Genomic DNA, 18243 nt, shown 5'->3' with positions numbered 1-18243 from the left:
AAAGAATGAAATTAGAACATTCTCTACACCATTTACAAAAATAAACTCAAAATGGATCAAAGACCTGAATGTGAGACTGAATACTATAAAACTCCTAGAGGAAAACATAGCACAGTCTTTGACATAAATTGCAGCAAAATTTTTTTGGATCCATCTCCTAGAGTAATAGAAATAAAAACAAAAATAAACAAATGGGACCTAACTAAACTTAAAAGCTTTTGCACAGCAAAGGAAACCACAAACAAAATGAAAAGACAACCTACGGAATGGGAGAAAATATCTGCAAATGATGCGACCAACAAGGGCTTAATTTCCAAAATACGAACAGCTCATGCAGCTTAATATAAAAAAAAACAAAAACAGGGCTTCCCTGGTGGTACAGTAGGTTAAGCATCTGCCGGCCAATGCAGGGGACACAGGTTCAAGCCCTGGTCCAGGAATATCCCATGTGCCATGGAGTAACTAAGCCCATGTCACAACTACTGAGCCTGCATTCTAGAGCCCGCGAGCCACAACTACTGAAGCCTGCGCGTCTAGAGCCCGTGCTCTGCAACAAGAAAAGCCACCACAACGAGACGCCTACGCAACACAACAGTAGCCCTCACTCACCGCAACTAGAGAAAGCCCACACGCAGCAACGAGGACCCAATGCAGCCATAAATAAAAAATTTAAAATAAAATAAAAGGAATAAACGTTTTAAAAGAAATTTTAAAAACCAAACAATCCAATCAAACAATCGGCAGAAGACCTAAACAGACATTTCTCCAAAGAAGACATACAGATGGCCAACAGGCACATGAAAAGATGCTAAATATCACTAATTGTTGGAGAAATCCAAATCGAAACTACAGTAAGGTATCACTTCACAGCAGTCAGAACTTCCATCATTAAAAAGTCTACAAATAATAAATGCTGCAGAGGGTGTGGAGAAAAAGGAACCCTCCTACACTGTTGGTGGGAATGTAGATTGGTGCAGCCACTATGGAGAACAGTATGGAAGTGGTTTAAGATACTAAAAATAGAGCTACCATATGATTCTGCAATCCCACTCCTGGACATATATCTGGAGAAAACTCTAGTTCAAAAAGATACATGCACCCCAATGTTCAGAGCAGCACTATTCAGAATAGCCAAGACATGGAAGCCACCTAAGTGTCAATCGACAGATGAATGGGGAAAGAAGATGTGGGATAAATAAATATATATATATATATACACACACACACACACACACACACACACGTATACATATATATGAATATTACTCAGCCATAAAAAAGAATGAAATAATGCCATCTGCAGCAGCATGGATGGACTAAGTCAGACAGAGAAAGACAAATATCATATAATGTCACTTATATGTGGAATCGAAAATATGATACAAATGGGGACTTCCCTGGTGGTCCAGTGGGTAAGACGCCACACTCCAAATGCAGGGGGCCCAGGTTTGATCCCTGGTCAGGGAGCTAGATCCCACATGCCATAACTAAGAAGTCTGCATGCCATAACTAAGACCCTGTATGCTGCAACTAAAGATCCTGCATGTCACAACGAAGATCCTGCGTGCCGCAACTAAGACCCAGCACAGCCAAAATAAATAAATAAATTTTAAAAATATGATACGAATGAATTTATTTACAAAACAGAAAGACTCACAGACATAGAAAACAAACTTATGGTTACCAAAGGGGACAGTGGAGGGGAGGGGAGATTAGGAATTTCGGATTAACATATACATACTACTTTATGTAAAACAGATAAATAATAAGGGCCTACTGTATAGCACAGGGAACTATATTTAATATCTTATAATAATCTATAATGGAAAAGAATCTGAAAAAGAATATATATATATAAAAAACTGAATCACTGCTATACATCTGAAACTAACACAACATTGTAAATTAACTATACTTAAAAAAAAAGGTTAAAATGTAAAAAGGAAAGAAAAAAAGAAAACCACACTGCCATCTTACTCATTTTCTTTGAGAAATGGAACAGAATATCAGTTACTGCTTCTGACATTCATTCATTCATTAATATTTAACTCCTTCGATCTAATCAGACCTAGAAGCCATTCCTTGTCTTCAAGCTGACTCTATATTTTTTGCTCCGACCCATAAGAGTTTAACTCTCAAAGGGCATTCTTTTTTCCTCAAGTTCTGAGATAAGGAGGCACTTCTATTTTGCCCCATTTATGACCCATATATTACTATTGTATATATAGACAGATGATTTCTAAGTTAGGTTTATGAGGAGAGCACAAATTGGAGCAAGGTAATCAAAAGACACAAACTTTGTTATAAGACAAATAAGTACTAGGGATATAATGTACAACACGGTGACTATAGTTACCACTGCTGTATGATACATATGTACGTATGTATATATATGCTGTATGTATGATATATATGAAAGTTCTCATTACAAGGAGACAAAAAATTTCCCCCATTTCTTTTTATTGTAATTATATGAGATGATGGATGTTAACTAAACCTGTTGTAATTATTTCATAATATATGCAAATCAAACCATTATGCTGTACATTGAAAATTCATACAGTGGTGTATATCAATTATATCTTGTTAATAATAGAAAAAAATAAAGTTAGGTTTAATCTTTTTAAATGTACCAAAATTTTATTTTGCTTGGAATATAAAGTTTACACACTATTTAAAAGAGATTTCAAAGAAGTCAATTTAGTTTATTAGGTATTTTTTATTATGAATAATAGTAAGAAATAATTTCTGATTAAAGAACAATGATAATGACCAAAGGTAAAGCAACTGAAATAACTAAAAAGTTACCTCTTTTTGGCACAATGTTCTTCAATATTGCTGTCCCATCTCTGAGACATTACTAAACTAAGCTCCATTTCTTCTTTTTCAATCTGTGGTTCATTTTCTTCATCATCACTATTTTGAGGATTTTTACTGTTTCCAAACGAACGACATGATGATGGCATCCTATTTCTTCCCCCCTGATATCCGTCATTTTCCAAACCAGCAAGAAGATGTACCAGAGCCTCATCAGGACTACTGTCCACTATAAAACAAGTGAAGCATCACCAACAAACAACTTAAATTTTCTAAATAATTCAATAATTCAGATCAATTATATATAAAATAACAAGAACCACAGATGCTGGCACATGCTGAAAGGATACAGCTGGTACAAAGATTTATGTATTGATGTAATTCTTCCATTAAAGTGTAATATTTGGACCACCTGCATTACACATGATTTTGTGTCCTTAAAAAGAAAATTCCCAGACACCATCTCACACCTACTGAATTAGAATTTCTGATGTAGGGCCCAGGAATTTGCACGTTAACAAGTTGCTCAATCTCTTACTGCACAAGCAAGGTTGAGGAGCACTAAACCAAATATAATCACAAGTGAGCAAACTAAATATAAAATATATAATAAATATATGAATTAATGCTAAGGAAGTGCCTTAAAAATGATAATGTGAACACCTTATCCCTCTCTTAAGCTGTATTTAGCTCACAGGACAGTCAAACAAAACCTGTAGTTGCAAAACACGAGAGAGCTTTAAAAGTGATTAATAACATTACTTAAAAACCTTGAAGACCACCACTGAAATATCACCATCATATGCACTAGGGTTGCTAAAATCAAAAACAGATAATAACAAGTGTTGACAAGGATGTGAAGAAATTGGAGCCCTCATACACTGCTGGTCGAATTGTACAGTGGTGCAGTTGCTTTGGGGAAAAAAAGTTTGGCAGTTCCTCAAAATGCTAAACACAGAGTTACCAAAGGACCCAGTAATTCCATTCCTAGGTATGTATCCAAGAGAAGTGAAAACATATGTCCACACAAAAACCTATACGTGAATAATCATAGCAGCATTACCCCAATGGCCAAAAAAGTGGAAACAACCCAAATATCCACCAACTGAAAGATGGAAAAATGAAATATGGTATATATCCATATGATGCAACATTATTCAATAGTAAAAAGGAATGCAATACTGACATATACCTCAACATGAATGAATCTTGAAAACATTATGCTAAGTGAAAGAATACAGAAACAAAAGGTTATATAATTCTGTTTATATGAAATGCCGAAAATAGGTAAATCCAGCAAAAGAGAAAATAGATTAGAGGTTGCCAGAGGCTGAGAGGAATGAAAAATGGGAAGTGACTACAAATGGGTATTGCATTTCTTTTTAGGGTGATAAAAATGTCCTGGAAAAAAAAAAAAAAGTCCTGGAATTACATAGTGGAAATGGTTGCATAAATACCTGAAATGCTAAAAACCACTGAACTGTACATGTTAGAAGGTGAGTTTTACAATATGTGAATTATATCCCAATAAAAGCTATTATTTTTTAAAAAAAGATCATAAAGATGGAGGTTTGTTCTAATCTAGTACACAACCTTTTTCTCTGTAAAATGAGATAATATATTCCCCATTTACTAAACTATTAAGTTTCAGGTTTTCTTTGTTGACATTAAACAAACTGGTTCAATCATGCTACTGGTTCAATCATGCTACCAACTGTAAGGCTACCAACTGTAAGGCAAAATTGAAGATATTTGCTTATAAGAGCCATTTTGGCAAAAATCCATTTCTTAATCTAGAATTGCAGTTAATTTTTCCTGCCTCATACTTTAAAAATGGTTAACATTGGCAAATGATTTATAGATATTTGACTCTCAGATCTCTAACACTGAGATTACATTTTTTGTAACCTTATGCAAGGTGGAATTATATCAGCTGGTGATACATTATATTTGCCTAATATAATGAAATAAGGATATGTCTCTCTTTTTCAATTTCTTTTTTTGTTTTTTATAACTAAAATATAATTTAGGTATATATATATCTATTTACTCAGAGAAATAAAACATTTTAGATTATAAACTTCAAATTAGTTTTTAAATGTGGTCTTTGGATCATTTCTTTCTACGTATTTCATGTCATTCATTTAAAAAAGAAAAAAGCTACCTACCTCCATAGAAAATGTTCTTGAAATATGACTATGTACAATAATTTTGGTACTGTCCCTAGTCATTCAATTAATCTTCCACTCAAATGAAAATGTAAATAACAGAGAGAAGACACTGTAGAGAGGTAGGATAACATTTGATGCCATACCTCATTTGATACAGTAAGAATGGAAAAACGGAAAGTGAGCAAGAAACATAAAATCACTATACCAAGCAAAGCAAGAGGCATGAAGTTCAATGATATCTCACTTTTTGCAAAGAAAATTTAAATAAATTTCTGAAAAATGTCAGTAATTTAGACTAAATTATTGAAATGAAATCTAGCAAATGGTTTACCATATTAATGAAAATGCATTTATGGAGATGCAAAGATACTCAGAAATAACTGTCATGTTCTACATGCTAGTCAAAAATTAACAGCTCGAAAGGAATTGTCCAGGGAAATTCCTGATACTTACCAAGAAAGAATCAATTATGGTATTTTATTAATGTTCTTAACTTTGGAGAATTTTAATTCAAATTAAGCATATTTCCCCTTAAAACAATATGGTTCTCTTCCAAACAAAGTTAAAAAAAAAAAAAGAATTATTTTCTTACACAACTATTTTTCAGAAAAAGCTGTGTAGAAAACAAAAAAGAAGCTACTACATCTCATAATGCAAGATTTCATTTTTATACTAAGAATTTATCAAACATGCAATATTAACCTCTTCAAATCAAAGAAAAAAATACCGCCTGACATACGCACTTTTGTTGATATAAGACACTGAAAATTTATGGCACAATTGTTACTTACAGAAAGCTGGTGACTCACTCAGTCTTTGGGTCAAAGGCTGAAAAGTCTGACTGTTTTCCATGAGGTTCAAAATTGCTTCTTCATTAATAAGAGCTTCCTCCACTTTGTGTCTAATATGACCTTAAGAGGACAAAGAGTACAAAAACATTAAAGTAAATGACCTAAATCTGAAATTTACTGTTTAGAATTTGTATAAATTAGGAAACATTACAATGTAAACCTATTTAAAATTTTGAAGTGTTGCTGACATATGCTAAATAAAACCATAATAAAACTTAATGAAAGCCACAGGAATATCTAACTAGTCATACAGAGTAATTAAAAAAACAAAAACAAAAAACCCTGAAACTGTGAATCACTAAATATTTACAATCTCTTTAGTCTCTAAATCCTACCTAGTATGTACAGACAGTAATATTACTCTGATAAAAATCAATGTACATTAAAATTTGTAAAATGAGTTCTTAGAGGGAAGTGCATAGTGATACAGGACTTCTTTAAGAAAAAAGAAAAAGCTCAAATAAACAATCTAACACATCACCTAGAAGAATTAGAAAAAGAAGAACAAACAAAACCTAAAGTCAGCAGAAGGAAGGAGATAATAAAGATCAGAGAGGAAATAAATAAAGTAGAGATTTAAAAAAATAGAAAAAAATCAATAAAACCAAGAGCTGATTCTTTGAAAGCATAAACAAAACTGACAAACCTCTGGCCAGGCTTAGCAAGAAAAAAGAGAGAAGACCCAAATAAACAAAATAAGAAATCAAAGAGGAGAAATCACAACTGATACTGCAGAAATACAAAAAACCGTAAGACAACACTATGAACAATTACACAACCTAGAAGAAATGGACAACCTTCTAGAAACATACAGCCCTCCAAAACTGAAACAAGAAGAAACAGATAACTTGAACAGATCATCTGATCACTAGAAGTGAAACAGAATCTGTAATAAAAAAAACTCCCTGCAAACAAAAGTCCAGAACCAGATGTTTCACAGGTGAATTCTACCAAACGCACAAAGAAGAACTTATACCAATCCTTCTCAAACTCTTCCAAAAGATTGAAGAGAAAGGAATACTCCCAAAGACATTCTATGAAGCCACCATTACCCTGATACCAAAACTAGACAAAGACACTACCCAAAAAAGAAAATTACAGGCCAATATCTTTGATGAATATAGATGCAAAAATTCTCAATAAAATATTAGCAAACTGCATCCAACAACACGTAAAAAAGATCATACACCATGACCAAGCTGGATTCATCCCAAGGTCAAAAGGATGGTTCGACATATGCAAATCAATCATTGTGATACACCACATCAACAAACGAAAAGACAAAAACCACATAATCATCTCAATAGATGCAGAAAAAGTATCTGATAAAATTCAACATCCATTCATGATAAAAACTCTTACAAAAGTGGGTATAGAGGGAACATACCTCAGCATAACAAAAGCTATTTATGACAAACCCACAGCCAATATAATAATGATGAAAAGCTGAAAGCCTTCCTGCTAAACTCTGGAACAAGACAAGGATGCCCACTCTCAACATTTCTATTCAACATAGTATTGGAAGCCCTAGCAACAGGAATCATACAAGAAAAAGAAATAAAAGGTATTCAAATTGGTAGGGAAGAGGTAAAACTGTCATTATATGCAGATGACGTGATAGTATATATAAAAAACCCTAAAGACTCCACATAAAAACTACTAGAACTGATAAATGAATACAAGGTAGCAGGATACAAGATTAACATACAGAAATTAGTTGCATTTCTTTACACTAACAATGAAATACCGGAAAGGGAATGTAAACAAACAATCCCTTTTAAAATCACATCAAAAAAATTAAAATACTTACGAATAAACCTCCCCAAGGAGGTGAAAGACTTATATGCTGAGAACTATTGATACAAAACATTAACAGAGGAAATGAAGATGACTCAAAGAAATGGAAAGATATCCCATGCTCCTGGATTGGAAAAATTAATATTGTTAAAATGGCTATACTACCCAAAGCAATATACAGATTTAAGGCAATACTCATCAAAATACCCATGACATTTTTCACAGAACTAGAATAAATATTCCTAAAATTTATATGGAATCATAAGAGACCCAGAATTGCCAAAACAATCCTGAGGAAAAAGAACAAAGCAGGAGGCATAGCCCTTCCAGACTTCTGACAATACTACAAAATTACAGTACTCAAAACAGCATAGTATTGGCACAAAAACAGACATATAGATTAATGGAACAGAACAGAAAGCCCAGAAATAAACCCACACATGTATTGACAGTTAATCTTCAACAAAGGAGGCAAGAATATACAATGGGGAAAAGACAATCTCTTCAGCAAGTGGTGTTGGGAAAGTTGGACAGCAGCATGTAAATCAATGAAACTAGAACACATCCTCAGATCATGCACAAAAATAAACTCAAAATGGCTTGAAGATTTAAATATAAGACATCATAAAACTCCTAGAAGAGAACATAGGTAAAACATTCTCTGACATAAATTATACCAATGTTTTCTTAGGACAGCCTCCCAAGGCAACAGAAATAAAAACAAAAATAAACAAATGGGTCCTAATCAAATTTATAAGCTTTTGCACAGCAAAAGAAACCATAAACAAACCCACAGAATGGGAGAAAATATTTGCAAATCATGTGACCAACAAGGGCTTAATTTCCAAAATATACAAACAGCTCCTACAATTCAATAACAAAAAACCAAACATCCCAATTGAAAAATGGGCAGAAGACCTAAACAGACATTTCTCCAAAGAATACATATAGGTGGCCATTAGGTGCATGAAAGATGCTCATCATTGCTAATTATTAGAGAAATGCAAATCAAACTACAATGAGGTATAACCTCACACCAGTGAGAATAGCCATCATTAAAAAGACTACAAATAACAAATGCTGGAGAGGGTGTGTAGAAAAGGGGAACCCTCCTACACTGTTGGTGGGAATGTAAGTTGGTACAGCCACTACAGAAAACAGTATGAAGGTCCTCAAAAAACTAAAAACAGAGTTGCCCTAGGATCCAGCAATGCCATTCTTGGGCATATACCCAGACAAAACTATAATTCAAAAAGATACATGCACCCCTATGTTCATAAAAGCACTATTCACAACAGACAAGACATGGAAACAACCTAAATGTCCACTGATAGATGAATGGATAAAGAAGATGTGGTATACTTATACAATGGAATACTACTCAGCCATTAAAAAGAATGAAATAAGGTCATTTTCAGCAACATGGATGGACATAGAGATTATCATACTGAGCAAAGTAAGTCAGAAAGACTTTGAAAGACAAATACCATGTTATCACTTATATGTGGAATCTAAAATATGACACAAATGAACTTCTCTACAAAACAGAAACAGACTCACAGAGACTTGTGGTTGCCAAAGGGGAGGGGAGTGGAGAAGGGAAGGATTGAGAGTTTGGGATTAGCAGATGCAAACTATTATATATAGGATAGATAAACAACAAGGTCCAACGATATGGCACAGGGAACTATATTCAATATCCTGTAATAAAACATAATGGAAAAGAATATGAAAAAGAATATATATATATGTATAATGGAGTCACTTTGCTGTACAGCAGAAATTGTACACAACAGGGAATCAACAATACTTCAAAAAAACATTTTTTTAATATAAAAATGTTACCACTTACAAAAAATAAAATAAAATTTATAAAACAAACAGAAAAGACAAGTTGTCCGACTTAAATAATAAAATTCTATAGGGCTTCCCTGGTGGTGCAGTGGTTGAGAGTCCGCCTGCCGATGCAGGGGACACGGGTTCGTGTCCTGGTCTGGGAAGATCCCACATGCCACGGAGCGGCTGGGCCCGTGAGCCATGGCCGCTGAGCCTGCGGGTCCCGAGCCTGTGCTCCGCAATGGGAGAGGCCACAACAGTGAGAGGTCCGAGTACCACAAAAAAAAAAAAAAAAAAGAAAGAAAAGAAAATTTTGTATAGTTTATTTTGAAATAATTCATTTTACATTAACTTTATATTTCTCCATATCTTTTAATTCATGATTTTAAAATGTAAGTCTTTTGCCATGTGATTTTTATAGAAGGTCTAATGTACAGAGGGATTAAATAATTTTTAGAAGATAAAATGAATCTCATAATCTAATCAAAGGGAGAGAGCGAATAAAAAGCACATAATAGTAGGGGAAAAGAAGACTATATAGGACTTCCCTGGTGGCGCAGTGGTGAAGAATCCACCTGCCAATGCAGAGGACATGGGTTTGAGCCCTGGTCTGGGAAGATTCCACATGCCGCGGAGCAACTAAGCCCATGCGCCACAACTACTGAACTGTGCTCTAGAGCCCACAAGCCACAACTACTGAGCACACGTACCACAACTACTGAAGCCCACGCGCCTAGAGCCCGTGCTCCGCAATAAGAGAAGCCACCAAAATGAGAAGCCCGTGCACCGCAACGAAGAGTAGCCCCCACTCGACACAACTAGAGAAAGCCCGCGTGCAGCAACAAAGACCCAATGCAGCTAAAAATAATTTTTAAAACACCTCAATAATCTTAAAAAAAAAGACTATATAGCAAAATATGGCAAGCAGTTTAAAGAAAGCTAATTGGAAACAGTTCTATTTTTCTCCTTCTGATATTCAGACTTAAAACTAAGTGTTTTTCAACAGTTTTTAAAAGAGAGTTAGAAGCTTCAGGAAGAAATATTTTTAACACATCCTAGAAATATTTTAACACACATAGCAAGCCTAATAGTGTTTAGTCAAAATGAAAGAACAAAAAAACCACAGAAAATAGGTCATCTCAAAACAACGAAACAATGAGATCAGTGAAAACAAAAGATGGTTCTCACACTAATAACAAAATAGACAAGACTGGCAAGAATGATCACAACAAAATAGAGAGAAGGCATAAACAATGTTAGAAATACAAGTTGAAGTGCCAAAGGTAAAAGAGGCACGTTAAAGTAATACTATGAACAACTTTATACCACAAATGTGGAAAAATCAGATTAAATGGATAATTTCTTAGGAAAAATATGATATAAACTGATTCAAACAGAAACAGAAAACTTGAGTAGACCTGTAACAATTAAGGAAGTTGAATTAATAGCTTAAAATCCACTCCCTTTACTTCCCACCCCCCCTACCCCTGCCACATAAAATCAACCCACAAAAATCTATATAACTCTGGATGGTTTTACAGATGAGATCTATCAAATCTCTAAGATTTAGATTATATCAATCTAATAAAAATTCTTGAAAGGAGAGTTGAAAAATATGAAAAGCTCCACAATGCATTTAATGGGGACAAAGTATGAATCTTTCTCAATTACTGAAAAAAAAAAAAGTTACAATTCTAAACAAAATATTACCAAAGTAGATATAGCAACATTTAAAAAAACACACTACATTATGACAACAAAGGATTTATTTCAGGAGTGCAAGGATAGTTTAACATTAGATACATTAACATTATTAACTTAACTACCATATTAACAGAATAAAAGAGAAAAACTGATTATGTCAATATTTTCAAAAAAAAAATTTGGTAAAATTTAATATCCATTCATGATTTCAAAAAACCCAAACTTCGGGCTTCCCTGGTGGCGCAGTGGTTGAGAGTCCGCCTACCGATGCAGGGGACACGGGTTCATGCCCCGGTCCCAGAAGATCCCACATGCCACGAAGCAGCTGGGCCCGTGAGCCACGGCGCTGAGCCTGCGCGTCCGAAGCCTGTGTTCCACAACGGGAGAGGCCACAACAGTGAGAGACCCGCGTACCTCCCCCCACAAAAAAAACAAAACAAAAAAAAAAACCCCAAACTTCTTAAGAAGCAAGAAACAAGAGATAATAAACTGATTATAAAGTTTATCTACCAATATCCTGTAGTAAATTTCATACTTAATGATGAAATATAAAAGCATTCACTTTAAAGCCAGGAAAAACGTTTTTTTCCCATATCTACTTAATATCATCGTTAAGTTCTTAAGCACTGCATTAAAACATTAAAAAAGTATAAGGATGGGAAGGGAAGTAATACAATTATTATTTTCTGATGATGACTCTATACACAGAAAATGCAATCAAAAAGACATATTAACTATTAGCACTAATAAAAGTTGCTGGATATAAGACTGACACACAAGGTCAGTGAAGTTCCTAACACCAGCAATTAGAAGATGTAATTTTTGAAAGCTAAACTTAAAACTGCAACATTTATAAGGCACCTGGAGTATATCTAATAAAAGATATAAAATAATTTTACCAGAAAAATTGCAGAACTTTATTGAAAGACATGAAAGAAGACCAAATAAACTGAGAAATATATCATGTGCATAAATGAGCTAATTTGATATATAGAAAGATTTAAAATGTTTCTAAATTGGTCTATAAATTCAATAAATTTCCAATAAAATCTCAACAGGGTTCTTCCCAGAAACAAAACAATCTGATCTTAAAATTAACATGGGAAAGCTTTTTTTTTTTTAATAAGATGTTGGGGGTAGGAGTTTATTAATTAATTTATTTATTTTTGCTGTGTTGGGTCTTCGTTTCTGTGCGAGGGCTTTCTCTAGTTCTGGCCACTCTTCATCGCAGTGTGCGGGCCTCTCACCATCGCGGCCTCTCTAGTTGCGGAGCACAGGCTCCAGACGCGCAGGTTCAGTAGTTGTAGCTCACGGGCCTAGTTGCTCTGTGGCATGTGGGATCCTCCCAGACCAGGGCTCGAACCCGTGTCCCTTGCATTAGCAGGCAGATTCTCAACCACTGCACCACCAGGGAAGCCCTGGGAAAGCTTTTTTTAAAGATCAAGAGTAAATACGACAATTTTGTAGATGGCTAGTGGGAAGCTGCTGCATAGCACAGGGATATCATCTTGGTGCTTTGTGATGACCTAGAGGAGTGCGATAGGAAGGGTGGGAGGGAGGGAGGCTTAAGAGGGAGGGGTTATGCGGATGTATGTATACATATAACTGATTCACTTTGTTGTACAGCAGAAACTCACACAACATGGTAAAGCAATTATACTCCAATAAAGATGTATTAAAAAAAGGAGTAAATAAGATAATTTTGAAGCTAAATAGGGAAGATCTGCTCCTGATATGTATCATTACTTACGAAGCAACAGTAATTACAACAGTATGACATTAACATGGGAGAACACAACCGAGGTTGGGGAATTCAGTGGAAAAAAAAAACTTTTCAATAAATATGTTGGAACCACTAGCTCTTTATATCTAGAAAAATAAATAACAATAAGATCCTTACTATATACACAAGTAAAATGTCAAATGAACTGAAGACCTACATGTGAAAAACCAATCTGTAAGCACACATAAACCTTAAGGATGAAAACTTTCATTACATCCAGAAAGGGAAGGAATTGTAAACCAGGCACAAAAACCAAACAGTAAAGGAAAAAAACTGTTAAATTTAAGGTTAAAATTGAAGACATGTAAAACACTTTAAAAAAGAGAAAAGGGAAGAAAATCGAAAAAAAAGCTAAAAAAAATTTTGTGGAGACTTTAAAGTGTAATTCTAGATGAGGAGAAAATATCTCTACAATAAATATAACTGATAAAGGCTTGATATCCAGAAAATATGAAGAATTCCTACAAATTAGTAAGAAAAAGAGTACAGATCCAGTAGAAAACGAGCAAAGAACATGAATAAGCAATTCTCAGATAAAGAGATCCAAATGCTCAAACTTATTAGTAATCAGGAAATGAAGATTAAACTAAGGAGATTTAGATTTCAAAGAATGAGAATGGCAAAAAATTTTTACACCTTACACTATCAAATATTGTTGAGGATGTAGGGAAGTTTAAGCTCTAACACATCGTGGGAATATAAACTTAGGTACATTTTATAGAGCAACTGTGAAATACTGGCTTTACTACCAAATGTGATAGTTTTATTGTTAACATACCTCAAAATCTGAAAAATTAAGCACTAAAATTGAGCTTATAAGGAAAATAAAAGGCTAAGACAAAACTTATGCAACTCTGTAATGAGAACACTAACAAAATCAATAATTGGTACCTGAGGAAATAAACTGCTCAGTCAGGCAGGCAGCTCAGTGTGGCTGGAGGCTGTCATAGCAGATATTAAAAATGCACAGAAAATAATAGTATGGAAATTCTGGGTACATTTTGATTAGGATGGGGCTCGCAGATGCTAAGACAAAGCAAATGGAAATAGAGCTCTGAGCCAGAAGGCTGCCATTAAAGTACTGAGGAGAGGGTGAAACCTGCCATGAGTCACAGAGGGCACAACACTAGGATGCAACTCTAGGGAAGGAGGAAGCCCTGGGTGGGTGTAGGTGCTCATTTCTAGCTGTTGTTTAATACAGTCAAAAGAGCCCCTGCTGCCAATGCAGCAGTGAAAAGAGGGCTTTTCCTTTCCTACTGAAGGCTGCAATTCTACTCCTCCTATTCTGGCTCCTCTTGCCTAAAAAAATTTTATGCGAAACAACATGACTTCTAAGTAAAACTTTAATTATTCTCTTATTTACCAATCATGTATAAGCTAACTGTATTACAAAAACCCTGTTAGAATAGATGCTATCTAGGTAGAGTATAATACACACACCCTAAGACCTGGCAAATTACACTTCTGTATGTCTTCTGTAAAGAAACTCTTGCACATGGCCACAAGGTGACAGACATAACACTGTTAACAACAGTGCAAAAGTGAAAACCATCTAATAGTTGTAGAAAACAGAAACACTTGTTTAGTCTTACAAAAGAATGCTAATCAGCAGCTAAAATGAATGACCTAGAAACATGTAAGAACAAGGATAGATTCCAAAGTTATTATTGCTGACACAAAAGATACTCAACATCATTAATGAGGGGTATGATGATTAAACCATAATGAGATGCCGTTTCACACATACTAGGATGGCTATATAAAAAAAGACAGATAATAACAAGTGTTAGTGAGATCGTGGGGTTTCTGAAACCCTCATATACTGCTGGTGGGAATGTAAAACAGTGCAGTCACTTTGGAAAACAGTTTGGCAATTTATTAAAAATTACACACAAATTTATCAAACGATCCAGCAATTCTCTTCCTTGTTATCTACTCAAGAAAAATGAAAATATATACCCATACAAAGACATAAATGTTCAGAGCATCATTATTCTTAAGGGCCAAAAAGTGAAAACAACTCAAATTTTCCTCAACTGATGAATTAGTCAATAAAATATATCAGTAGAATGCACTACTACTAGGCAATAAAATGGAATGAAATACTGATAGATACTCCAATATGGATGAGCCTGAAAACATTATGCTAAGTGAAAGAAGCAAGGCACAAAAGATCACATTTTGTATGATTTCATTTACATGACATATCCAGAAAAGGCAAATCTTGAGAGAAAAGGAAGAAGATGAGTGGTTACTTGGAGTTGGAGCTGTGACTGCAAATGGACACAAAGAATCTTATGAGGAGAAGGAACTATTCTAAAATTGAATTACGGAGATGTTAGTACAACTCTGTAAATTTACTATAAATCACTGAGTTATACACTTAAAATGAGTGAATTTTATGTTACATAAATTATACTCTAATTAAGTTGTTAAAAAACATAACGTTGAATGAAAAAAAGCAAGTTACTTAATCTACGCCAAGTAGGACACCATTTATGTAAAATCTAAAACCTAAAATAATAGTATATGGGCTTCCCTGGTGGCGCAGTGGTTGAGAGTCCGCCTGCCGATGCAGGGGACACGGGTTCGTGCCCCGGTCCGGGAAGATCCCACATGCCGCAGAGCAGCTGGGCCAATGAGCCATGGCCACTGAGCCTGCGCGTCCGGAGCCTGTGCTCCACAACGGGAGAGGCCACAACAGTGAGAGGCCCGCGTACCACAAAAAATAAATAATAGCATATGTTTTGGACATACATATACAAGAAAACACAAAATCATATACTGTAACAGTTTGTACCAACTTCAGAATAGTGCTTACCTCTAGAGATGAAGAAAAGGTAAAAGAATGGGAGAGAGGTCTTTGCTACATCAATGATGTTTATTTCTCAGGAAAAAAAAAAATTAGCTAACTCAACCAAATACTTATATCTCAGTGCTAGATACACAGGATGTCTGTTATGGTATTTTCTGTACACTTGAAAGAAAACCTCACCTTTGCTCAACTCTGTGTCTTTGTGGACTTCTACCATATTAGCTGGTGTACAGTGAGGAATATCAGGAGACAGAACCTCAGAGTGCAATGTTAATTCAGCAGAGAACTCCTGGGATCCATCGCTGTAGTCCACAGATCCTGATAATGTTCTGCTTAATTAAAACATATCCTTTATAACAAACTATATATCAAAGCAATAAAATTAGTTCTGAGATCTATAATAAATAACCACTTACACAGAGAAATCATTCTGTTTGAGAATTTCCTGAAGTCTCTTCTGAAATGTTTTTTCACTTTCTGTTGCTGGCACAAACCTGTGATCTTTGAATTTTAAAAGTGCATTAAAAAATGTAGAAAGCAAATAAATGAAATATTTTCCTTTTTCCTAGAAGAGCTTTTAAAATAGTAGCAATTTCCTATCCTTGACACATACACCACCACATAAAAGTAGTCCTATTATAAATCAAACAAAAGAGAAATGGTTGTTACTGAAGCTATGAAATTAAGCACTTAAAGTCAGTCTAAGATTAAGTTCTACAACTTAAATCTAAAAGAGAAAAACATTATTTTCTACCTATAAATGTATCATACACCCCGAACCTAGAAATTTTCCCTTTATAAAATATTTCTATTTTAAAAGAAATTAAAGGCATTCAAAACTTATCAAAGGATTTTTAGGGTCCAAGAGATTATGATACAAATTTTAATTGGACTTCAGTATAGGCTTACTACTGTATTTCAAATACCTTTGCCTTTTGAATTATGTCTTCTATTCTTTTACCTTTATTTAAAAATTTTTGTTGTATCCATGGCATTAATTAAGCCCCTTCAAATTCTTTTTGAATATAGCAGGGTTTAGTAAAAAATAAAATGAGTATTTTCTTCAGAGATGTACAAGGTAATCAAAGTCAGAATTTATATGACATACCCAGAAAATAACATGGGGGCAGAATTTCATGGGTGACATTTTCAAAGCATAATGAATTAAATGAAGTGTTTCTAAGTTGGGACTCATGCTCTTCTTTAAGTATTCTATAGCTCATTTGGAAATACAAGAGGTTAAAACATACCACAGAATGAAAAAGGAGAAAAAGGTACTACCAGTGAAAACCAAGGCCAATGAAGATGTCAATTTCTCATGCGAAGAGAGACAATGAGTGACACTTTGGAGGTACAGAATTATGGTTCAGAGCAATGAGAATAGGGAAAATATATATAGAGAATTTAAAGGTAGTTTGAAAAGCAAAATCTAATGTCACAGTAAAAACTCAATGGCTTAAACTTTTCCATTAAAATATCCAGTTAAAAGAAAATCATTTATACCTTGTGATTCGGGTTGACTAATTTGAGAAGTTTCATTTTTGTTTCTTCGCCGTTGCTTTTCATCTTCCCATATGGCCTGTAGACCAGGGTTTCCACCAATTTGAGCTGTAATCATAATAATACTTCAATATTACAAGGGTCAAAGTGAAAAATACTTGCTTAAAGAAAAGAAATCCATACTTAAAAAAAAATACTGTCTTTTAAGAAAAACAATTACCTACTTTGTGTAATAAAACAGACAAATTATCCCAACCTATATTTACTGTATTACTCCTTTTTTAGTTTTCCTACTAGTTCCCAAAAACACAGCAAGTGAATAAGATTCAAAAATTTGATTATAGCCAGCAGACCTAAAAGTCTCCTCCCTGGTATATAACCTGGAAATAAAAAAACTAAAAGGCAGAGCATAGTAAATTCTTTTATAATGGCTAATTTATTTAGTGTCACACTTACTTTAGGTTCATGTCTATGCAAACAAACTCATATGAATGAAAGCATAAATGAAAAAATAATGACTATCTCATCAGAGGTACAGAAAAAAATCTTCATAACATTTTACATCCTCCTTCTTTAAGTAACTTCACTTCCCTAGTAACGTTTTCTTCCCTACTTTTTCCAACCTTTGGTCATGGATTTTTAAAAATAAAAACATATATTAACAATAACTGTGTATATACCTTCAATGTCCAACCGATTTAAGATATCAGCAGCTACAGCATCCACTTCTAATTCACAAGTACTCTGTGGTTCAACACCTTCCAGTATTAAAGAGCTGTATTAAAGAAGTATCAAAAGACACAATAATTAAGAGAAAATTTTCTTAAGATTTTTATTACTTAACAATTTTTCATGTTTATGTGGTAACCAGAAAAACCAGTGATATTATATTAATCCACAATTATTCATGACATAATTGATACTGTGTGTATATACAAAGAAACAAAAAACAGGAAGAGAAACACAAAA

General features: G+C 34.2%; 1 protein-coding gene across 1 annotated transcript in view; it reads right to left on the bottom strand.

Annotated features, from left to right (window-relative positions):
* Positions 1-18243, bottom strand: part of REV3L (REV3 like, DNA directed polymerase zeta catalytic subunit) — a 186131-nt gene that overhangs the window by 91919 nt on the left and 75969 nt on the right. The window contains exons 6-11 of the mRNA XM_060168321.1: positions 17955-18049; positions 17278-17382; positions 16191-16275; positions 15955-16103; positions 5780-5899; positions 2809-3046 (exon numbers count right to left, since the gene is read on the bottom strand). Coding sequence (XP_060024304.1) covers positions 2809-3046; positions 5780-5899; positions 15955-16103; positions 16191-16275; positions 17278-17382; positions 17955-18049 — 792 coding nt within the window. The remainder of the gene's footprint in view (positions 1-2808; positions 3047-5779; positions 5900-15954; positions 16104-16190; positions 16276-17277; positions 17383-17954; positions 18050-18243) is intronic.

This window comes from Lagenorhynchus albirostris, chromosome 12, assembly GCF_949774975.1.
Source record: "Lagenorhynchus albirostris chromosome 12, mLagAlb1.1, whole genome shotgun sequence".
In the NCBI taxonomy this organism is placed as follows: domain Eukaryota; kingdom Metazoa; phylum Chordata; class Mammalia; order Artiodactyla; family Delphinidae; genus Lagenorhynchus; species Lagenorhynchus albirostris.
This window is presented reverse-complemented; position numbering and strand designations above follow the sequence as displayed.